Source organism: Gracilinanus agilis, chromosome 4 (genome assembly GCF_016433145.1).
Source record: "Gracilinanus agilis isolate LMUSP501 chromosome 4, AgileGrace, whole genome shotgun sequence".
Classification (NCBI taxonomy): Eukaryota; Metazoa; Chordata; class Mammalia; order Didelphimorphia; family Didelphidae; genus Gracilinanus; species Gracilinanus agilis.
Genome location: NC_058133.1, coordinates 196079663 through 196103487, shown reverse-complemented (window position 1 = coordinate 196103487; position 23825 = coordinate 196079663). Strand labels below are relative to the sequence as shown.

The following is a 23825-nucleotide window of genomic DNA, read 5'->3' as shown; positions in this document are numbered from 1 at the left end:
GAATTGATACTAAACATGTAAAATCCAGGGGAATTGTGCATTGGCTACAGGAAGGGGAGTAGAAGGAGGAGAGGGAAAGAACATGAATCATGTAACCATGGAGAAATTTTCTTAATTAAATAAAATTTTTCAAATAAAAAAAAAAAGAATTGATACTAAGACAGAAGATAAGGATTTTTTGAGAAAGAAAAGAAATGTTTTTACAAAAAAAAGACAGGGGACCAATATAGGTTCATAGCCTGATTCTGTCTCTTTATAGCTGTGTTACCTTGGACAATTCACTTAACCTTTCTGGGGCCTCAGTTTCCTCCCCTATATTACAACTCACTGGAGTAGATGACTGCTTAATTAGCTCCTTCACCATGGTTTTTTTTTGGACAAAATAACCTCTACGGTCCCTTCCAGCTCTAAATCTTTGATCCTGCTACAGTTGAGAGAAAATTAGATAGAAGCTTTAATTTACTATGAAATTTTCTCCTAACACACTACATTTTCCCCATCCTATTCTATCTTTTTGCTTCTCAGAAATCTAAATCTTGACTTGACCCTCTCTTCAGGGAAGAGGAAATTATCTTGCAGCTAAATCCCAATTCCCTAAACCCGTGAAAGTAGATTCCATGTTAGATATCACAATCGCAAAGAGAAGAGTTGAGGAAATGTGCTTGCCTCACTTAATTCAGAAGTTGGGCTCTATAAGTGAGGAATATTTCATAGACTTTCAGATATAGTCGATATGCTGATTAGATTTGCTGAACTGAATTTTTTTCCTTTTTTCTTTTTGTTTAATCTTTGTTACAAGGGATGGCGTGATGAGATATTATTCAGAAATCAATGACATTAAAAACAAAAACTGCCAATTTTTTCTAAAGGAAAAAGAGCAAAAGAAACTAAATATTGTTCAATATACATTTCCTACGTATGATCGAGAACACAAATCTTAAAAGATGTCATACCACTCAAAAAAAAGAATTATTTTTAAGAAAAGTATTATTTTCTTGCAAATGCTACACTATCATTTTCATCAGTTATTCTTTACAAGTGAATGAATGAATAAATATTCATTAAACACCATAAAAGTACTCTGCATAGGGGACAGCCAAGTGGCTCAGTGGATAGAGAGCCAGGCCTAGAAATGGATTCAAATCTGTCTTCAGACACTTCCTAGCTGTATGACCCTAGGCAAGTCACTTAACCCCCATTGCCTAGCCCTTACTGCTCTTCTGCCTTAGGACCAACAGTATTGGTCCTAAGGTAGAAGGTAAGGGTTAAAAAAAAAAGATCATTCACTGGGGGAAACAAAAATAAAAACAAAGGCACTGCCTGCCCTCAAGGAGGTTATATTCCAGTAAGGTCAGACAACACACAAAGGGTAGTAGAGGTCAGAGAGAGACACTCTGGCCCAGAAAGTTACAGAAATTGTGAGTGGGACCAAAGAGGGATAGAAGGACACATCTCTTTCCAGGAGCAATGGTAGAATGGATTTGGTCATAATTCTAAAATTAGCAGGCAATAGGGCAGGGTAACAGGATAAGATACACCCTTGGTGGCTAGTTGGTTGGCAAGAAGATGGCCAAGGAATTGGGAGTGAAGAAAAGCATAGGTAGGACCTGCCTGAAGTAGTGGACCTGGTGAAATTCTTATCAGTTCCCCCAGAGTTGAAGTTCTGAAGATTAAAGGGTTAAAATGTCCAAGGCATGGACTCCAGCTCCATGAAAGGCAGCTGGTAAGAGAATGGATGACTGGGGAGTTCTTGGGCTTGGAGAGATGAGTGACTTGCCCAAAATCATTCAGAAAATTTAGTGGCAGAGAGACTTGGGATCACCTTTGTGACCCTAATCCTTCCTTTGATTCAAATCCTTCCTTAAATCTTCATTAACTCTGTGACCCACCTTTCAGAATCTCAGTTACTTTATCTGTAAAATAGAGGTGGAGATGGATGGCCTGCAGCTCTGAGCCTATGATCACCTTTATGATTCCAGACTTCAAAGAGTTACATTGTCAATAGGATCTTGGATTCAGAATTGGAAGGGATCATACTTTCTGTCGTAGTAGCAACTCTAAGACAGAAGGACAAGAGCTGGGCAAATAGGGTTAAGTGACTTGGCCAGGACCACAGAGCTAGGAAGTGTCTGAGGCCATAAGTATATTTTATTAACATTAAATGTATTAGAAACTTGACACTAAACTTCTATAGGACTCTGCTTAGTAATTATTTGCATTTAAATGTATTTCAATGCAGAAAATATCCTGACATTTTTTAATCCTCCCTCTACCAAGTCTCCATTATAAATTCAATTTCATTTACTTTTCCTCACATAAATATAATTAAAGAGGACTCGTTTCTTCTGCTTTTCTCACCTTTCATTATTTCATGGGATCATAGATCATAACTTTAAAATAAGAAGGGATCTTAAAGGCCAACCAGGCAGTCTAACTCCTTCATGTTATAGGTGAAGAATTTGAGCCTAGAGACGTTAAGTGACTTGCCCAAGATCACACAGGTAATAAGTAGCAGAGCTAGGTCTCAAATCCAACTCTCCTCTGATTTTAGAATATCAGGGCAATTTTCCTTGATAATTTCTTTTCTTAATTAATTTTTATATTTTATTTTACCAATTACACATAAAAATAAATTTTCACATAAGTTTTCCCAAGTTATGTGATCCAAATTGTTCCCTCTCTCCTTTCCCTCCCTCTTCCCCAAGCTGGCAAGCAATTTGATTGATAATTTCTTGATATCTGTTTGTTTGTTTTTTTATCATGGCTCTCAGGTTGTTCCATGATTCTTAAATTCTCTCTCTGTTTTTCAGGTCAATTGTTTTCCCAATGAGATTCTTCACATTTTCTTCTCATTTTTCATTATTTTGATTTTGTTTGATTGTTTCTTGATATCTCATGGAACCATTGGCTTCCACTTACCCAATTCTAACTTCTGTAAAACCCTTAACCTTCTGTCTTAGAATCAATACTGTGTATCATCAGTTCCAAGGCAAAAGAATGATAAGGGCTAGGAAATGTAAGTTAAAGGACTTGCCCAGAGTCACACAGCTAGTGAGTGTCTGATTTGAACCTAAGACCTACTGTCCCTAGGCCTGGTTCCCAATCCACTGAGCCACCTAGCTGCACCCAGAATTCTAATTTTTAAGAACTTATTTTCTTAAATGAGCTTTTGTACCTTCTTTTCCATTTAGCCAATTCTACTATGCAAGGAGTACTTTTTTCAGTGAATTTTTGTATATGTTTTTTTCCATTTAGCAAATCCTGCTTTTTCTCTTCCAACTTGGCTCTATCCCTTTCTCTGATTCTAAATCTGGTACACTTCCCAACTTACCACCCTACCTTCCTTTCTGAATTTTTTTTTTTTTGGTTCCTCAGACACTTCAGTCTTATTGCATCACAGGTCTTTTTTTTTTCCTTAATCTTTTATATCTATAGTACTTAACATGAGATCTTGTATATAGCAGGCACTTAAAATACATTTGTAGACTTGAATTGAATGTAATCTTGAGTAAGTCATTCTCCTTTTGCCTCAGTTTCTTCATCTGCAAAATAAGGGGTTTATAATGAGATGATACAATTAGGTTTCTCAGTTATAGAAGACCAGCTCTATATCAACAAGGATTTGAATGGCCTGAAAGTGGTGTCGGACAATAAGGACAAAGCAGAAACTTGAGGACAGTCGGCCAAAGGTTAGCTCATGGCTTCTCCATCAGACATGGAGCTTGTGGTTTATTTTGTACAGTATTCAAAAGCCATTTCACACAAAGCACAAAGGAATTTGCAGTTGCATAAACAATCAAGGATACAGAGTTACATCATAATTGACATATGACTTACAAAATTTTCTCCCATGAAGATTATGCCCAAATGAGAAAATTTCTAAGGTTAAAAATGAGCCTCATTTTATCTAAAAGTTATTTTAGTAGAAAGCTTCCATACTTCAAAAGATACCTTTAAAGAATGAGCCTTTAAGATTATGTGAGGTAGAAAGTACCTGGCTGAATATGAAGGGTGTCTGACTCTGCATACTTTGACCTTGGGCTGTCTGGAAATAGATACAGGGCCAGGGCAGCTTCTGCTAATTTCTGCTTTTTTCTTGGCTTGGGGAAAATTTTTAACTCTTTAACTGCTGGTTTATTAAAAACTTAAAGCTATCCTAGAAAATTGGATTATAATGCTTTCCAATAAGAAAAGGTGTGGATCATAAGAGGAGTCACAGAGAGGACTCCAGATTTTTATCTTAGATAAAACCATCCTGTCCACATCCTGACTTGCAGGGCAGAAAGATCAAAATGCATGGCCTTCCCTGGCTGCGTTGATCTTTTGATGGGGTCCAGATAAAAATACTTATTAGAGACCTATTTCTCTCAGTGGCTTCCAATACTCAGTGACTTGATTCCAGGATTTTCAAATCTTTAAAAAGGGAGCCCATTAAAATGGGATCCTACTGAGAAATAAAAAAAAAAGGAAGAGCAGGAATACTAAATGTTTTATTTCTTCAAGTTCTAGATCTTATGTATGAGCTAGTAGAGGGAAGGACAGAATTTGGTTGAATTTAAGAAACATTTTTAAGTGTCTGCTGTATGAAAGGAACTGTGGTAGATGCTAGGAACACAAGGACAAAAGCAAAACATCCCTTGCCTTCAAAGAGCTTACATTCTACAGGAGAAAAAATATGATAGCTAGTTGGCACAATGGATAGTGTTCTGGACTTGGAGCTAGGAAAATCTGAATTCAATTTTATCTCAGACATTTACTAGTTGTAGGACACTAAGCAGGTCAGTTAACCTCTCTTTGACTCATTTTCCTCACTTTAAAATGAGAGGTTTGGACTGAATGGGCAGTAAGGTCCCTTTAGAGTCTAAATCAATGATCCTAGATTGACAGGGTAGCAAATAAATACAAAGTCTACACAGAAACATAGCTGTACCATTCTCTTGTAATAGGACAAAGTTCCTTGGGGCACTGGGGTCAAATATGCTTTGCCTCAGAGGAAACCTCCTGCCATTGATACGAAAAGATAAAAAACAATAATAATAAGCATTTACTATGTGCCAAATATCTCATTTGATCCTCACAACGATCCTGGGAGGAAGTGATTTTAAAAATGAGGAAAATGAGGCAGACAAGTTCCAAAGTTAGCTAATAAGTGTCTGAGGTCCAGGCCCAACACTATCCACTATACTACCTAAGTGAATCAAGGATAAAATATTAACCCAAACTGTTCAACTATCTTCTAAATGAACCTTTATGGCCAAAGGTTTATGTCAACTCACACTTAGGCACCAATTTCTTAGGTTGTAGATTAGTCCAGTGATGGGCAAACTTTTTAAAGAGGGGACCAAAGGAAAGGAAATGCTCATCTGTCAGTCTGTTTCTAAGGCAACTCTTTAGAAGTTTCATTGTATTGTATCCTACTCATCTTATTTGTCAGATTAGGCCAGATAGAACATTTCAGGGGGCTGCATCTGGCCTGTCAGGGGTAGTTTGCCCATCACTGGATTAGTCCAATCTCATCTCTCTCAGGCCCTTCTGTCACCTAATTTGCTTTCCATTAGAAATTTCAGAGCAGGGCAGTTAGGTGGCTCAGTAGATTGAGAATTAGGCCTGGAGACATGAGGTCCTAGGTTCAAATTTTACCTCAGATACTTCCTAGCTGTGTGACCCTAGGCAAGTCTCTTGGCCCTCTTTGGCTCAGTTTCCTCATCTGTCAAATGAGCTAGAGAAGGAAATAGCAAACCACTCCAGTATCTCTACCAAGAAAACTCCAAATGAGATCACAAAGAATCAGACAAGTCTGAAATGACTAAACACAACTATAAGAATTAAAAATGAAATATTTCTGGCCTTCAAAGAATTTATATTCCAGTATTAGAATAGGCAAGGTAATTAGGTGGCCCAGTGGTGGGCTTTGAATTAAAACCTGGGCTCAAATCCTAGCTCAGACACTTTATTACCTTTGTGGGATACTGAGAATATGGCTGACCTGGGCAAGAAAAAAGATCTGAGAATTATTGCAAGATGTCTTAGCCAGTAAGGAATAGTAGTGAGACTTGAACCTGGGTCCTTGAGGTTGACTCCAAATTTAGTACTCTTTCTACTACACTATATAATCTATTATTCAATTTCCACAGAAAATAGTGAGCTATTTAAGAACACAGTAGTGATAATAATTGAACATTTAAATAACATATTAAAGTTGTTTAAAAATATTTTATATATTATCTTGTTCAACCATGTTTTCTTCCCTAAAATGCAAAAAACATTTTTCCTTCATCTCTCTGAGAAAGTGAATTACATTTTCAAAACTGTACAAATGGCACTCCATTTATTCAAGAAACTTTTCATAACGATAGCTATAATTGGGGAAAATGAGAAGAGAAAGTGACTTGCCCAGTAACTTAGTCTTTGAATAGTGGAGCTGAAAATATTATCTGGGACTCCCATCATTTATGAACTCCTTTCTCCACAAGATGTGGCTCAACACAGAGCTTGCCAACTTGGGTTTCTTTTCTTTGCTGCCCAGATCATTTTGGGAAAGATCTGGTGTCCCTGGCAGGAGGCCGCTTCTAGAGCTGGCTAATTTTCAGCAGCTGTGTGTGTGTGTGTGTGTGTGTGTGTGTGTGTGTGTGTAGCTCCTAATGGGGACCCCAGACCAGCCAGCCTCCCCTCTGTGCCTGGCAGAGTGCCACTGAATCATTTTGTAGAGCTGGGCAACTGTACACTGCTTCCTTGCCTCCTGTGGCAGTAGCGATTTCCAAGAGGATTCTAGTGCCGGTCCTCAAAGAAGACATCTGGTTCCACTGGAGAGACTCTCAACCTGATTGCGAGCAGCTGGCCACCTTTTTGTCCCCACATGGGAACATAAAGTCATCTATAAACATTTCCCAGCCAAAACCTGAGACCCAAATCAGGCACTTGCTGATGGCTAGCCCTTAAACCAAGGCTGGCCCATCCATTCATTTGTTCTGCCATTCACCCATTTGGTTAGTCAATAAATATTTATTTAGTACCTACAAGGTACCAGGCTGTGGGCTAGAGTCCTCAGTAACCTCTCCCTGCCCCAAGATTGCCTTATACATGATCATTTCCTAGACACTTCAATGGTAAAAAACAAGACCACAGAAAAGGCAAGTGGGTAGCAGTGCCTGAAAAATAACTTAACATTCAAAGCTTTGATTTCATCATCATCAAAACCATCATCAAAAGAGCATTTGAAAGAGCCTGAGCCTTTTCTCCCACTTCTGGATTGGAATAATCCATGTGGGTGCTGAGAATCTGGAATGGAATCTCTGAGGGCTCAAGAGGGGAAATCTGGTCAGGAGAATGAATGAATGAGTCTGATGTAATCCCCCCTACCAGGAAGGTTGATGCTGATGGAGCAACTGAACTCAGGATGCCAGTCAGCCATTCACACTAAGTCTGGCACCAATAGGGTGAGCCCTTTAGAAGGGCAGTTCACCAAAGTGCCTAAGGAGGGAGGAACCATCCCAGGTCAGAAATGGAGCAGGTACCTGTGCCAACCAGTAGTAGAATTAGGCCTGTGGGGGCAGATGCATTTCCAATTTGGACAAGATAGACAAATCAAGTCTCAGGGCAAAAAAAAAAAACAATGAATGAATGAATAAGTCTTTATTTTGCACTTATTCTGTGTCAAGCACTGTTAAATGCTGGAGATAAAAATAGAAAAGCAAGGTAGTCCTAGCTCTCAAGTTTACATTTTAACGTTGATTTGGTTTCAGTTCTGTCCAACTCTTCATGACCCCATTTGGGGTTTTCCAGCAAAGAAACTGAAGTGGTTTGCCATTTCCTCCTACAGCTCATTTGACAGTTGAGGAAACTGAGGGAAAGAGGGTTCAGTAACTTGCCCAAAATCACATAGCTAGTAAATATCTGAGGCTAAATTTGCACTCAGGAAAAGTCTTCTTGACAATAGGCCCAGGTGCTCTATCCACTGTACCATCCAGCTGCCTTTATTTGGGCTCAAAATGAAGTTCTTGAGGACAGTGGACAAGGTACGAGGAAGAACTGAGTTTGAATCCTGCCTCTGACATTTACTGAGTAACCAAGGACAAGACACAAGTTCATTTTCCTCATCCATAAAATTCCTACCTCACCAGGTGGTGAGACTCCAATGAAATGCTTTGCAAACCATAAAACATCAGTATCTTCCCACTCCCAGCAGGGAAAAATCCAGATACAAATGCCCAGTGGCTCAAAATTTAAAAAAAAAAGGGAAAAAATAGCCAATCCCCTTGCTCCACAGGCACCTCTAAGATGTGTCTGCCTGGTGACATCATTTTAACCTTAATTCACCCCCGAATTGTACTGTTTTATGTTTATTGGCTGCGGTAGTATTTGCAAATACTTAGATGCCAAGCATATGTACTCTAGCCAGCTTGTCTCTCATGTCTGCAGAACTGCAGCAAACGGCCCTCTTGCCGGGCCTCCCATGCCCACCCCTGCTCTCCCGGGCTTTGCGGCAGGCCTCTCTAAAACCCTAATTCGGAAGGCTCATTCCCGTCCTGGGAGAAAGCTTTGGGGTTAGAACAGAGCCGCATGCGGGCAACTCCACGCCGGGACAGCCTTGCGCCGGGAGAGGTTGCCGCAAAGTCGGGTAGGGGTGTTGGTAGCCTTCCTGCGGCCCCCGGGACAGAATGGAAGAGATTCGGGGCAGTTTTCTTTCGTGCCGGCTGCTCTAGGTTTCTCGGCCCTTCCTTCACGGTGCTTTGGGGAAGCCTCTTCTCATTTAAGGATGTCTCCTTGGAGCTCCGTCCCGCGCGCGCCCGCGAAGACGGCCCAAAAAGACAATAGACTAAAGGACAGCCAGCACCTGCCAGTGGCGCGCAGGGGACCCGGCAGGGCGGTGGGCCGCCAAGTTTGGTGCTGCCCTTCCGTGCATTAGGCCAGCAAGGAGAGGGGTGGTGAAGCCCGGTGCCAGCCAGAGCTCTGACAACCCAGGTTCCCACAGGCCCCGGATCTGAGGCACCTGGAAGGGTTATTAGCAGGATTGGAACTCATCCCTCTGCTGGGACCAGATCATAATTACAGTAATTTTCTAACAGAGCTCTGCGGTAGGAGTGTTTAATCAGCATCTGACTCCCTCGCGCTCCCAGCCCTCATCACTCAAGGAGAGGAGTGGGATGACTCTTAAAGAGACAGTACCCGCCTTTTAGCGTTTTGAACAGATGTGTCCTAATTGGTAGAATATATCTAAGTCTCGTAGCTTACAGCAGGCAGGTTGCATTGCATCCAGCACAACACTGTTTCTGCCTCTTGCCATCCTGTGCCTGCTAGAGGAAAGACTGGGGTCAGATGCCACATGGATCCATGGCCCAAAATGAATTGGCCACTTTGGGGGGGGGGGAAGTAAGGGGAAGAGGTCACTTGACCAGAAACTGTACTGGGGGGCTGTCAACTAGCAGCCACCCACCAAAGCCAACAACTGTTTTGAGGCAGTGATCAGCCTCTGAGCACTCAAAACCAAGAGGAAAATGAGAACAGTGCTAAGTCAAGGCTAGCCTAGATAGAAGGTGAGTGTCAAGGAAGGAGACAAATGAGAGGGCATGATGGGAGAGTTAGGCCCTGCCAGATGCTGCTTGAAGATCTCCAGTTTCCCCTCCCCACTGATGAAAGGATCTATTTCTCAGGATTCCAGCTTTACTCCTCTCCTCCTATCACTCACGCCCCCTTTCATTGGCAGGGAAAGTGCAGCATGTTTCTCTCCTCCTTGGATGGTAGAGGCAAGTAAGCTCTTAGAAGAGGAAAAGAAATTATTCACTCTGAGCACTTTGCTATCCAAAAAACTGTGGAGTTTGTCATTCTTTTGCACATAAGCCTTTTCATGTTGATTCCATGTCACGGCTTGGGGGCCTCCACCTTCCCTGCCTGAGCAGTGGGAAACCTCTTCCCTTAGAAGTGATTCTTACAAGCAGACCCCATAGCTGAGCCCTGGGTCCCCACTGCTGGGCTCTTGAGCATTAAACCTGCTCTAGGGGGGTTGCTTGCAGCAGCAGACCCACTCAGAGAAGGGGCTGAGAGGTAAGGAGAGGTTGGCCAGCTTCCAAAGCCAAGGGGATGGAAGCAGGCCAAGCCAGGGGTGGAGAGTGAGGAGAAGAGAAGGAAAGGGGAAGCACAGCCACAGCTGGAATAGAGAAAGGTTACCTTGAGCCAGTCTCTGTGTCTGCCACAGAGCTGACCTCAGACTGGCAGGAGGCAAGGGGAGGAGGGGGAGTGGGGCCTAGGATCAGTGCCCAGTGTCTGATTGAAGGAAGTAGTTATCTCACACGGCAGTAGTTATCTGCTTGGCTTTAGCTATGTCTCAGCTGGCTGCTTACACATAAATCCACAGATGCCACTCTAGCCTTTCACTGAATGCTCCTGCAGCCTCTGTAAGGCAGGCTAAGTTGGTCCATTTCCATTCCCACCAGCCCCTGGACAGTCCTGCCCCCACCATTCCACCCACTCCTGCTGCTGGGAATATATGGCAAAATCACTGCCTGCTGGAGATAAGCAGATTCATGTTTCAAAGGCAGACTAACTAGCCTAATGTCTGAATAGATCTTTAAAAAATGAAAATGCCTTCTCTCTGCTCTTCCCCATTAAGCCATGGTTACCTAAAATTAAGCTAACCTTTAGCAGCTGGAAGAGGAGAGTGCCCATGACCTGGTAGCAAGGCTAGTGATTACTTCCAGAAAATACTTTAAAATGCTTGTAGGGAGTAGGGGTGCAAATTATTTTAAAATGAGGTGTTTTTTTTTAAATTTAATTTCACATAACTGAAAAAAATCTAGCCTACGCTATCTGGAAATCTGTTTTTTATTTTTATTATATAGTCTCAACAATAAAATTCATGCAAACAAGAGACAAAAATCTTGCCCTGAGCCCTTTATAGCAAAGCAGAACCATACAAATAGCCAAAGAAAATGCCTTGGCACCATGTTCCCTTCCCAAGCAGCCTTAAGTTCTTCCATCTTCGAATCTCTTTTCCTTTTATACACAGAGGAATGAGAGGCAACATGACCTTATGGGTAGATGATCAGCCTTAAGAGTCTGAAAGACATGGGTTACAGTGCTGCCTTTAACACATTCCAGATACATGTCCCCAGATGAGTCCCTTAACTTCTCAGGTTGTTTCCTCCTTTGTAAAATGAGGATAATAGCACTTCTTACAGGATACCTATGTAAGGCACTTGACACAAAGTCCTATATAAATATTATCACAGATGAGTGACTGATCTGCAACTCATCTTAGTCTTGAGAATTCCTTTCACTTGTGAAATCACAGATCTTGGACCAACACTACCCCCTGAAAAAACACACACTTCCCTAAGCACAGTTGTGGTTATAGTTCCCGATTCTGCTGGGTTTGCTCTGTATTACTTCACAAAGGCCTTAGAAACCAGTTCTTTAAAAATAAACTCAATTTCTTCTAGGAGGCAAAAAAATGATGAGTCAAACAGGTAGCTCAGAGAAGAGAGTAGAGAAATGAGTTTGCCTCTGGCTAACAGGAAGGAAGCCTGGGACCTTTCTAGTATGATGTGGCCCTTTCCACCCTTGTCCATCAGCCTGTCAAGGACTGGCCAAACTTATGAATGTGTAGGCATAATGCAACTGGTGATACCTTGAAAGGAGCTGATAATGCATATTTTCTTTTTTAGCCTTCTTTTCTGGCAGCCCCAAGCTTGTCTTTCCAGTTAAAAGCCTACCCTTTAAAGGAATTCCACCATATGATATCTCTCCTCAGACTGTGGCCTCAAAGACCTCAGGCCTCCACTCTAGCGCTTGGCCAGCCTTAAACATGCTCATGGGTGTGTGCTGACTCTAATTAGTCATTTAAAAAGACTATGGAAGTCAGGGGGGGAAAAATAATTTCCCTGTCTTCCTGTAGCTCCTGCTGTCCCATCAGCCCACCCTGCTGGCAGGACCAGGAGCTGAATGCCAGCTCCTGGAGAAAAAAGTGGGGAACAGAAGACGACCGACCCAGCTTGCTGTTTTTTGGCTGAGTAGGGAATTGACACAGACCACCTCCGGCTCATGTCTGGAAGTTTTGAGATCAGAGAGCTTCAGGCACAGCTGGGTTCACAGCTGCACCATTTGGAGCATTGGACTTATTAATATTCATGAACCATCCCCACCAATCGGTAGAGCGGATGCCATTAGCCTAGCATCTGTCAGGTTTTTTGTGAGGGTTGTGTATGTGATTTTTGTAGTTGTTGTCGTCCTTTTAAATGAACTTCTTTTGACATTTTGGATTTGCCTCTGTAGGCTTCCTCTATTTGCACCAGCAAATGCTGTAACATGGGGAGGAGAGAGGAGGGAGGAGAGGACGGGGAGCAGGCAGGGCTGCATGTCTGCCTGTTGATCAAGTTTATTTCTTTTTCAGCACCTGGCACCTCAGACAGGCCATGAGGGTGGAAGCGGCATCAAGTAAATTATGCCTAAGCAGGTATATGCAGAGACCTGGGAGAAGAGCTGAAGAGCCAAGCTTTGAGGAAGACACCCTTTCTGCCACTGGTTAACCCAAGCACTGTACTCCCCCTGCCCGATGCAGAAGGGCTGCTGGGCATAGCTCTCAGTCATTATTTCCACACTGATAAATTCATGATTTATTGAAGTAACTTACCGCCAACCCTGACTCCCTCCTTCTCTGCCACAGCTTGTTAGACACGAATTGCAACAACAGTCTTAAATACTTGAATTTTATTTCAGGCCAGAGCACCTCCACTCTGAATCCCACAGTGTCCACTGGTAGTAACAGAGTGCACACAGACAAGGTGTAATGACCAGAGGAGGGGGCAGAAGGGAATAAATAGAATAGCCAGCGGAAGAGCTGAGCCCTGCTGAATGCCAGCAGTAGAGCCCCCACCAGCCCCAGTGGAGAGGCAGCAGGAGGCCAGAATGCCTCATTGTCTAAAGGCATCCTGTTCTTCTTCCCTGGAGCCCTTTGCTTACAGGGAAAAAACAAAGCTCTCATCAACAAGCTCAGTCCCCTGGCCCTAGTGAATTGAACAGGCTGTCTTATTGGAACAGAGAGCGACTATACAGCAAGAAAAACATTGTGGGGCATGGGGAATATGATTTGCAATGAAGCTGGCAGAGAAAAGTCAAACTTCTCTGCCTCCAGACTGAAGTGAAAGCCTCGGCCCAAGGCTGCCACTCCTAAACCAACCTGCAACTCCCAGCACAGCAGCTGTTTGCTGCCCTTCTGGCTAGATCCAAGACCCTCTTTTGAATAGGGCTACCAAGCTGCTGCTACTGCTGCTTGCACCCACCTTTGAGCATGATGGCAGCTGCCTTGGGCTGTGACAGAAACTCCAGCTGCAAGGGAGACTGGAGAGTCTCAGAGCTGAAGGAAGAGCAGGAAAAACAAGGGGATCAGAAGAGAACTAACTAGCCAATGGATTTGTTGGGGTAGGAAGGAGGCCAACTTCCCAAAACAAACAGCTAGAGAGGTTGAAGTCAAAACAAGCAACAATCTAAACACAGTTCACTTCTAAAGGAAGGGGATGCCAGCTGGCTTAGAGTGGCCCCAAGACCAATGCAGGAAGCAAAAGCTAACACCTTCTTACCTCTATGTTCCCCAACCACACCCCTATCCCCCAAAGCTAGGGGGTTGATAGAGGGTATTTCTATTCATATAAACAAACACCAGAAGAAACTCTGCTCCCAGGAGTCAAGGTAGGGAGTTTAAAGACAAAACAGACCCTAAGCTCTCAATTTGTGCAGAGCACAGTCAGAGCTTCTTATCTGCCCAGTACTAGGTAGGGGGCAGCAAAGCAAGGGAGGAGGGCTGCAAGCTGCTGCCACTGCCCACTGTGTGAGGCTAAGGCTTCCCAGGAGGCCAACCACCTTAGATACTGCTGATCACCCTACCCAACAGCACAGCCAGCCATCCTTCCCCCCATGGCCTACTCCCTTCACATCTGATCTCAGACCAAAGTGTTCACTTCTCAGACAGTTTCCAACTGGCCAGATTCTGAGTCCATGTCATAAGATGGGTGAACTGGGTGGTCTTCCTCCACTCTATTCCAGGATTGAGAGGTACTGGTCCTCTCATCAGATCTGACAAAGTCCCAGCTTGAAGATGAGGTTGGGAGAGGAAGAGAGGAGCTTCCCACATGAGGAGCCCCAGCATCAACAACAGGAGCCCACAAGGCCAAGTGATCCTTTTCTTCATTCTGGAGGGGAGATGAAGAAGCCTGACAACCAGATCTTCGGATAAAACAGCAACTGGAAAAGATTTGGGAAGAGAACACAGAAGGAATCAAACTCTTCCCCTTCTTACTCCCCAAGTTTCACATCCTAAGTCATGATGATTCAGTGAGAGTTAATTTAGATTCATTTGGTAAAAGGTAACCAAGTTGATCATTGCAAAGTTCTCAGGAACATTCTCCTTTCTTTGACCCCATCTTTTAGATAAGGGCACCAAAACCAAGTATTAGTCCCAAGATCACACTGCTAGTATCAGAGCTGAGACTTGAATTAGGGTCTCATGAATCCAGAATTCTTTCTACTTTACTGCTGGCTCCTAAGCCTCTCCTTACCTCTTACGTTGGTCTCCCATCGCCAGGTGAGGAGAACCCATACTCTCTTCCTGGACCCAGCCACAGTTAGACATGGCATAGTGGAGAATGGCATCAGCTACAGTCATAGGGCTCCGACCTTGGACACAAGCTTCAATCTCTGGCACTGACAGCTGGCTCTGGAGGAAGAGGTGCAACTGGCTGTCGGACAGGAGGACCACGTTCTGCAGGACTCTATGGCCAGATCCAATAGTGATTAGAGAGCATCCTGATAGCATTGCCCTGAAATGCATGTCCCTTGGGCACTGCTAACTTATGTGAATGTTCAAGGCTTCAGGAAATCGGACATTATAGAAATCCCCACATCTATAACAAAGTTCCTCCATCCTAGCCAAAACCTGCCTCCTTCTCCTACCCCAGGCTACCTGTCTCCTGGGGCACCCCCTTCTTGGCACATGTAGGAATCCCCTTGGCTGGCACAAAAGTCAACTGGCCATCTCCACTCACTTCTCTAGGAAGTGCTGAAGACCTTGTCGCCGCTTCTCAATAAACTCATCTGAGTTGCCAAAGAAGGTGGACTTTCCAGGGAGTTCAGGTACAGGCCTAGAGGGAAACAAGAGAGTTAGAACATAATTCTGGTCCCTGGTCTGAGGGAAACCCTTTGGAAAGCAGCCCTATTTATTAGCATTTAATGAACTATTTTCAAAACTGCCCATTTCTCATCTCCATCACAGAAAAAAGTTAAATCTATGTCTTCAGATGTGGACATAAAGCCTCTTCAACTGATTCCACTGATGAGAGGCGACATGATCTAAACTATTCTTCCAGCAGAGGACATGAGGCAGGAGTGAAGAGTTCATACTGTCACCTTGGATTCCACAGTTCCTCTTAAATGGGACTACACTTGTAGGAAAACTAGCAAAGGATAATGAGTATAGTCTGTGGCAGTGAAATGGAATGAAGTTGTCTGGGTTATAAATAAGGAAGGCATGATCCAGGACCTCTGGCTCATAACAAACAATGAGAAGTCAGTCAATTTTCAATAAATTATCCTATCATCACTAAAGAATCAGAGAATTAGGTTGCAGAGAATTTGGATCACCCTGACATGGAAAAACTGCCCCAATACTTTCACATTTCAAACTTAATTTTAAAAACACAAAACCCCAACACCTACTTTCTAACCAAGGCTCTCAGTTAGCTAATTAGCTGAATCCCCAGGAAGGGAATCTGCATTCCAAATTCACAATTTCTGCATTTCAAACAGATGGAAAAGCAGCGACCCTTCAGATAAGTAAAGGAGCCTGATGGCTGCAATTTCAGTATTAAATTTGTTCAAGTTTTACTTGGCATTGTTAGAACAGAAGCTTGTTCTATAGCAGCACTGCTCCAACAAAAGGACAGCTCTATGAGGTTCATAGTTTAAAGGTCAAGGGTTCTGTCCTATTCACTTACCCCCAACACTCACACTTGTATCTCTCTTTCTCTCTCCCTCCTGCACCCCACCCCCACCCACCCACCCCTCATCATCCCTCCCTCTCCTTCAGTCTGGCAAATTCAAACACTTCTGTGCTTTGGGATCTCCCCCCCCAAAAAAAGAAAAAAAAGAACACTGCTAAGCATTTGGTACCAGGGCCCAAGAAGAAGCCAAATGACAGACTACTCACACTAAGCCAGCATTTCTCTGGAGCTGCTTTCTCAGCCAAACAAACTCCCGATAACGGCGACGCACACAAGATGTCTTGGCAGTAAAGGCCTTGCTGTTGGTCTAGAGGAGAGACCATTATAAGAGACAATTGATACTCTGCAGAGCATTTTGCAAACATTATCTCAGTGGGGTCTCTCAGGAACCCTAGGCAGCAGGTTCATGTTACAATTCCATCATCCTCCCTATTTCAGAAATATTAAGTGCCCAAAAGCAAGCTTGGAACTTGGGTCTTCCTGACTCTCCACAACAGTGCTGAAGGTCCTTCACTCATCACTTGTACAAGGCTACCTCACACTTCCCAGCTCAAGGAGAATCAGTCTCTGATGCTAGTGCTCCTTGTGTATCCCTTAATGCAATCACTGATGATGCCTTATAAGGTCTCTCTCCTTTCATACCTTTTCAACCCATCTCCCTGTGCCTTACACTTCCTAGTGGTATCACTCTGCCCCAATCCTAGACTTCTGAGCCAAGAAGGCTAATGATCCCTGTCATGTAATGGTCAATATTAGCAGACAACTGGTTTTCCCTGCCCCAATACTTGCATGGAGGAATATCTTGTAGTCCACATAAGAATTCCAGGAACCTTCATTCTGTACTCGGGGATCCTGGACTCGTACAGTAATCAATTCCTGAAGCAGAGGAACATGTATCAAAGGCTGTCCTGCAAGGACTGCTAGCTCCCCCACAGGCAGCCCCTCACTCAACAGGCTGGGGTTTGGAAAAACTGATTCACAGCAATGTCTAGTCTACCAAAGGGGAGTTTATTACAGCCTCATCAGAACCCCTGAGGCTGCGACTACAAGGAGAAAAGTACTATGCTGGATTGGATGACCTAGTAAGATGCACTTATGCAAGAAAAAAAATTTTTTTTCTGGCCTCCCTCCTTCCATATCCCTACTACCTTTCCCCACTAGAAACTAAACTGGAGTGCACGAGCCTGCTTACCTCCTGTTCTTGATTCTCCAGCATCCTATAGGAAGAACCCATCAGAGGGGACCATCTGATGAAGAGAAAGAAAATCATCATTACCTCTCTTATTCTTAGCCCCTTTGACCAGAATGAAACTTTGACCAGAGAAGCTTAGTCACCCCATTCATGTTTAGGTTTAAATTTAAAAATTTTTAAACCTTTACCTTCCACCTCAGAATCAATAATGTATATAGATTCCAAAGCATAAGAACAGTAAGGGCTGGGCAGGGAGTGAAATGACTTGCCCAGGATCACATAGCTAGGAAGTGTCTGAGACCAAATTTGAACCCAGAATTTCCAATCTCTCAGCCTACTTCTCAATCTACTAAGGCACCTAGCGGTCCCCTGTTCCCCAACTGATGACTTATAGAAAGTAGGAACCCTCCCCACATTGACTCATCTCTACGCTAAGGGTCCATACATAATGGCATTCCTTCTCTATCCCCTTCTGAGCTAAGACTAACTCTACTTTTTGTGGAGATGGGCCTCAATTTAACTCTCCTATTATAATGGGCAAGGCCAAGTATAATGGTAACAGGCCCAAACACATGGGCATCCCAAGGAGCTGGTCCCTAGGAGGCTGACTAAGCAGGTTGAGCTGGAAACCCTTCAGGGCTGTCATTCAGGTAGTCAGTCATGAGGACAACTCAGACAGCAGTGCAGAAGCCAGAGCTTTAGAAGTGAGCCCAACACTGCCCCCTCATGGCTATTTAAAAACAGCAAAAGTCTGAAAGCACCAGTGCCCCACTCAGACACTCTCAGGAGTCTGTCAGTCTGTTTGTGCTTTCCAAGTGACAGATTCACCACAACAGAGATGAAGAGCAGCAGGAGCAGCAGCAGCACCCCCGGGGCCCCCAAAATGACTGTCTAGTTCCCCTCTTCCCTACTTCATTTGCTCCTCGGAACTAGAGCCAGCAGTTCTATCATTTCCTCTCTTGTGTTCCATCCGGCTTGTCACTCTGCCCAGCCAGCCACCCCACAGCTACGCAGGTCAACTCAGGACCCTTTACACTCCTTTTGTAAAGATTCATTAAAGTCTGAGCCTCCTACAATGAGCAGGTTTACATTTGTAGCAACATTGCCCACTCTGACAAGGGGACCATGAAGGCAGCAGCTCAGGGCTGCAGGAGTCCAAAGGGGCCCATGATGTCACCTTCTGTTAAAATACAGCACTAATCTTATTATTCCTAGAACCTCTCCTACAGGATCCAGGCTTGCTGCTGCCTCCACCCCCTTCTCTCTCAAGACTGTAACAATAAGGTTTAATTTCCCTTTCCAATTTACCTTGAAATGAAAACGGACTACAGCCAATATGTACTGCCAACAAATGATGCAGGCTGGCTCATGGGAAAACAAGACTATCGCAAAGATCTTCCTCTCTGCCCACCCCACCTCCACCCCTCCCCACCACACACCCACTCATTTTTACAGTCTCACAATTAATTTTAAACACATTTTCTTATTAGTTCTGCCTTAGCATTAGGAGAGGATATAATGAGTTTCCTTCTATTTTATGTTTTGCCAACACAAGGCTAACGTTTCTACAGAAAGGAAACTCATTTGCACCATGAAATTAGCAGAGCAAACAGCTCTTCTAATTCACTCCAATATACCAGAAGGTTTCTCCACAGACAGGCATCACATGCAGAGATACGTTTCAATGACATATACAATAAGATTGGACTAAAACATCAAGCAAACCCAGGCTCTTCTGATTTCAAAATTTGTTTTGAACAGTGCTCTTCTATCGTTACCTGTTTCAATCGAGCCAGAACTGAGGAAATGGGAAGCTCCTACTCTGCAGGCACAGTTCATTCAACATCCCATAGCAAACAAGTCACATTTACTCAAAAGAACCTGTACACACCTCAGATGCACAGGCACAAATTAGCCTTGGGAAAATCCTATTTTCCTTGTTAAGTCTTTTGGCAATTCACCAGCCCAACAGAACTACTGATGTATTTCAGATTTTTCTTTCCCCCACATAAACACATAGAATAGTATAGTCTTCTTTTTTTTTTTTTTTAAACCCTTAATTTATGTGTATTGGCTCATAGGTGGAAGAGTGGTAAGGGTGGGAATGGGGGTCAAGTGACTTGCCCAGGGTCACACAGCTAGGAAGTATCTGAGGCCGGCTTTGAACCTAGGACCTCCCATCTCTAGGCCTAGCTCTCAATCCACTGAGCTACCCAGCTGCCCCAATAGTATAGTCTTCTAATACACCATCTATGGGGATTACAAAAACCATCTGGGCATTGAAAAATAAGACCTTGTTTTAATGGATGTATGGCTATCTTCCCATGCTGCCTTTGCCAGCACACCATTATTTTGGGAAAATCTGGCTCTATCAACTTTTCCCAATAACTTCTCCCACCACACAATGGTAACAGGCATAGAACCTACCTCCACAAAATGAACAAAAAAGGGCCAGCTAAGTAGCACAATGGATAGGAGCCAGGTCTGGAATCAGGAGAACCTGGTTTCAAATTTGACCTCCTTGGTTTCTCAGCTGGGCAAGTTACTTAAGTTACTTAACCCCAATTGTCTAGTCCTTATCTCTCTTCTGCCTTGGAATGGATACTAAGAACTGCTTCTAAGATAGAAAGCAAGGGTTAAAAAAAAAAGCCTTATTATATATGTTAAAAGTCAAGGAAGTATTTTTATTTTATTTTTTAAACCCTAACCTTCCATCTTAGAATCAATACTGTGTGTTGGTTCCAAGGCAGAAGAGCTGTAAGGGCTAGCAATGGGGGTTAAGCAACTTGCCCAGGGTCACAGTTGGGAAGTGTCTGAGGTCATATTTGAACCTTGGAGCTCCTGTCTCTAGGCCTAGTTCTCAATCCACTGAGCCAACCAGCTTCCCCCTATATTTTATTTTTCTATTAAAGATACAAACCACTTAAAATCTAGTTAGTTATACCAATCAGCATCAATAGGCTTGTTGAAGCTCTCTACAATGTACAGGATGAAATTACACAAGTGTTTTACACACTTCCTCCTAGACCATTTAGACCACATCTATTACTTTCATTCACTTCTTCCCCCCTAGAATCTTATCTTATCAAGACACCAGCAGTTCAAACAATGGAGTCTTGTGACATTGTGGCTCAGAAAAGTTATTTGTTTTAACTGTTTTCTTTAACGAATTTGCAAGGAAACAGTCCAGTGGCCCATTTTCTTTTTCCTTTTAAACTACCAGGAGTTTGGAGGAAAAAAAAGAATCATCATAACTGTTACTCAACCCTTCTGGTGGTATCAGTTGGCGCTTTAGATATAAAAAGTCTAAGTTGAAGGGAAGAGATGTTGTCAGGGCCAGTCTAAATCACCACAAGTGTAACTAATTGTAGTCTTCTGGAATAATACATTAGATCTCCAGAAGACCATCTTCACCCTAATAGATGCCCTGAAAGGAACCCAGAGGGAATTTGCAAGATTTTGTGTTGTTTTGTGTTAGTGAAGAGGGAACCCAGAGTAAGGAAGCCTGGATTCTTAGATTGAGTTCCTGGTGATTCAAAGCTAGAGACTCCACCTTTCTGAGTATCAATTTCCACACCAGCATTAGGAATGTGAACCATGGGTGCTTCTCCTTACCTCACCAATTATTAATGAGGCCAAGAGGAGTTGAGTAAAAAACATTTTTAAAAAGCAAATAAAACCTACTTCCAGTAATACTAGTTAGAATTTACACAGCACTTACACAGATCTGCAAAGCACTTGTTAAGAATATCATCTCAGTTGATCCTCACAACCAACCTAGGGGGTAGGTGATACATTTTACTGATGATAGCCTTACTCAGGGGTCCCAAAGCTTAAATGTTTGGGGCAAAATTTGAACTCGGGTTTTCTTGATTCCAAATCCAACATCTACTATGCTACAGCACCACTAACTCTAGTTCCATTCGTCAGCCCAAGTTCTAGAGTAAATTCGACATGACCTTTCTAAACCTCTTCCCCACATTTTACCGAAAACAAAAGCTGCCCCAATCCCTGGGATCTCAAGGGACGCCACCATCACCTCCCTGAAATGGCAAGTCCCAAGTCGAAAGACAGGAACTGCCCAGAGTGAGTCAAGAAAACACTGAGCTTTTAAAGGGCACGGCTGGAGGAAGGGCAGGACCTGAGAGTGGAATTATTACCCAAAAGCCACAGCGTATAGTAGAAAGAGGGCTGGTAGATGCTCCAGTAGACCTGAATTCAAATCCCGCCCGAGATAAAAGCTGTATGTGCCCATGGGAAGATCATGTCCCCTCTGTTATTCATTTCCACATCCGTAAAATGGGGAGGTGGGGGGGGGGGAGAAGAGGAAGGATTCGCCGGACTTCTGAGGTTCCCCCTTGTCAAAAGCTACAATCCTTTGCCAGTCCCCTGACACCGTGGGGCGGCTCCACTGGCCTCTGCCCAGGCTTGGTCCTTCCCCCTGGTACCTCACAGTTGCTCCACTGACTCCCCAGACACCCCGGCTTTACTCTATTAGCCTTACTCCTGACACCCTAAGCCACTGCTCTTACCTCTGGCTACCAAGGCCCGGTTCTCCCCACCCCGCCCCCGGACCGACTGCAGTCTCCCCCCAACCCTGACATCACTTTCTAGCCCTCCCGGAGGCTAGTGGTCTAACCTTACCCCACCACAGCATCCTGAGACCCTTAGGCTACGCCCCTTCCCCACTCCCCCACGCTGCCTCAACCCTGGGGAGACCCAAAGCCCCCTCACCTGAACACATCGGCTACGCCCCTCGCCAGCACCTCCCCAGCCCCGCCATATAGCCGGGATCCCCGGCTTCTTCTTCCGGGGCACAACACCCCAGGGCATGACGGGATGCAGAAGGCGGCTTTGCTCAGCGCCAACCACAACAGTCCCAAGACGCCCCGCCCCGCTCCCGCCCTTCCCAAGGCCTGAGCGTAGGGTCCCGAGGAAGGGAGGGTTGTGGGTGGGGTCCCGCTTCTCCCAAGGCCACCAATTACAGGCCAGGTCCCCTGGCGGCCCACGTGCTTGGCGCACATGGGTGGGTAGGTTTAGGGGCGGGGGTGCCAATATAGTCCCAAATGACCAATCCAAGGACACGTTTTTCCCATCTTTGTGGGCTACAACGAATCAACAACTTGGCTGGAGTGGGGTGGAGCGTTTAAAGGTCTAAAGGCAGCCCAAATGTTTTCTGTGGCAGGTTTTCATGCATCTCTGCTATCTATTGTCCAGGAAACATCCAAAGAAATTCGAGCTTTTTGTTTTTGTTTTTTGTTTTTTTTTTTAAACCCTTACCTTCCGACTTGGACTCCACGCTAAGTATCAATTCCAAGGCAGAAGAATGATAAGGGCTAGGCAACTGAGGTTAAGTAACTTGCCCAGGCTCCCACAGATAAGTAGTGCTTGAGGTCATATTTGAAACCAGGTCTTTTAACTCCAGGCCCGGCTCTATCCACCATGCCACCTAGCTGCCCCATGGAAATTTGGATTTCTTTGGGGTGACTGGCAGAGTGTGTGGAAATTCGGAAAAGGAACGCTTGTATCCTCAACAAATGTTGAGGTTGTCTTTTATTAAATAAAATCCATACTTTTTGTCTCCCTGGCATTCCTTCAATCAATCAGTAAATATTTATTAATTACTACTGTATTATGCTCCGCGGTTAAAAAAAAAAGTTTTAAAAAGTCTGCCCTCAAGGAGTTTACAATCTAATGGGAGAGATGATATGCAAACTAAGGAATATAAAGCCTAGGTGTTCAGAGAGAACAAGACAGGTAAAATACTCTGGTTATCCTCCATACCTGAAATACTCTCCTGGCTTCTTTTAAGTCCCCACTAAAATTTCATCTTGTACAGGAAATCTTCCCAAGCCCCTCTTAATTCTAGTGCTTTTCCTCTTTTAGTTATTTCCTATGTACCATTTTATATAATTTGCTTCAAATATATTTGCATGTTGTCTCCCCTCCCCCCATTTGACTGTAAGCTCTGAGAGCAGTGACTTTTTAAACCTCTTTTTGTATCCCCAGTGCTTAGCACACAACTTAGCACATAGTAGTGTTATGGGGTACAGTGGTGAATCCCTGGGTTTGGGAAGGATACCTTTTGCAAGAATGCAAGACTCCAAACTTAGCTTAAAAGTATAAAGAGAAATTTATTAATTTGGAAAGTAATGTTGAGAATTGCCAGGAGAATAGCAAGTTGGAATAGCATGGTAGAACAGCTAGATGGGGAGATAGCTGTTCCTTGGGGGGGCAGAGACAGCATGGGTGGAAAAGCTATCTCCCCCTGTTACAGCATGAGTGGAACAACCCTAGGGGTTGCTCCCCAAATGCTTCAGTTCAGGGATTTTTATACTCTTTACAACAGTGAGTACATGACTCTAGTATGGTAACCACTCAGGCATGGGGGTTTTGGTCTGCCTGAAGACATGGGGATGGCCCTCATAGTTCAGAGGACAGATGGATGTCTGAGATAGAACTTGATGCTATCTCTCCATCCATCTAAAGGACAATCCAAGGAGGATAATCCTCTCAGGGTCTTATAAGAGTTATCAGATGTCTTGGGTTAGGAGTCACCAGGACCGAAAGGAGCAAGGGAATTTCCCTGTTTACAGTTTGCCTGAGTTAAGGGAAACAGTGTCCATGCCATTTCTGTACAATGCCCA

The 23825-nt window shown here is 43.8% G+C and overlaps 2 protein-coding genes across 2 annotated transcripts in view; one reads left to right on the top strand and one right to left on the bottom strand.

Moving 5' to 3' along the window:
* SKAP1 (src kinase associated phosphoprotein 1) overlaps window positions 1-12623 on the top strand; it is a 428729-nt gene extending 416106 nt beyond the window's left edge. Inside the window, exon 13 of the mRNA XM_044675113.1 lies at window positions 12386-12623. The gene's annotated coding sequence lies outside the window, so the exon portion shown is untranslated. The remainder of the gene's footprint in view (window positions 1-12385) is intronic.
* A 64-nt stretch (window positions 12624-12687) lies between these two features.
* Window positions 12688-17259, bottom strand: SNX11 (sorting nexin 11). The gene is made up of 6 exons (XM_044676823.1): window positions 17179-17259; window positions 16776-16862; window positions 16193-16293; window positions 15033-15128; window positions 14547-14807; window positions 12688-14232 (listed from the first exon to the last, which is right to left on the bottom strand). The coding sequence occupies exons 1-6, from the start codon at window positions 17257-17259 to the stop codon at window positions 13953-13955; spliced, it is 906 nt and encodes a 301-aa protein (XP_044532758.1). The 3' UTR covers window positions 12688-13952.
* Between the last annotated feature and the right edge of the window lie 6566 nt (window positions 17260-23825).

Coding starts and splice junctions, on each gene's coding strand:
- SNX11 (XM_044676823.1), bottom strand. CDS start 17,259: ATGATGATTTTCTTTCTCTTCATCAGATGGTCCCCTCTGATGGGTTCT. Junction 14,808..15,032: donor CTTCAGCACTTCCTAGAGAA/GTGAGTGGAGAT, acceptor CATGCATTTCAG/GGCAATGCTATCAGGATGCT. Junction 14,233..14,546: donor ATGGGAGACCAACGTAAGAG/GTAAGGAGAGGC, acceptor AATCTTTTCCAG/TTGCTGTTTTATCCGAAGAT.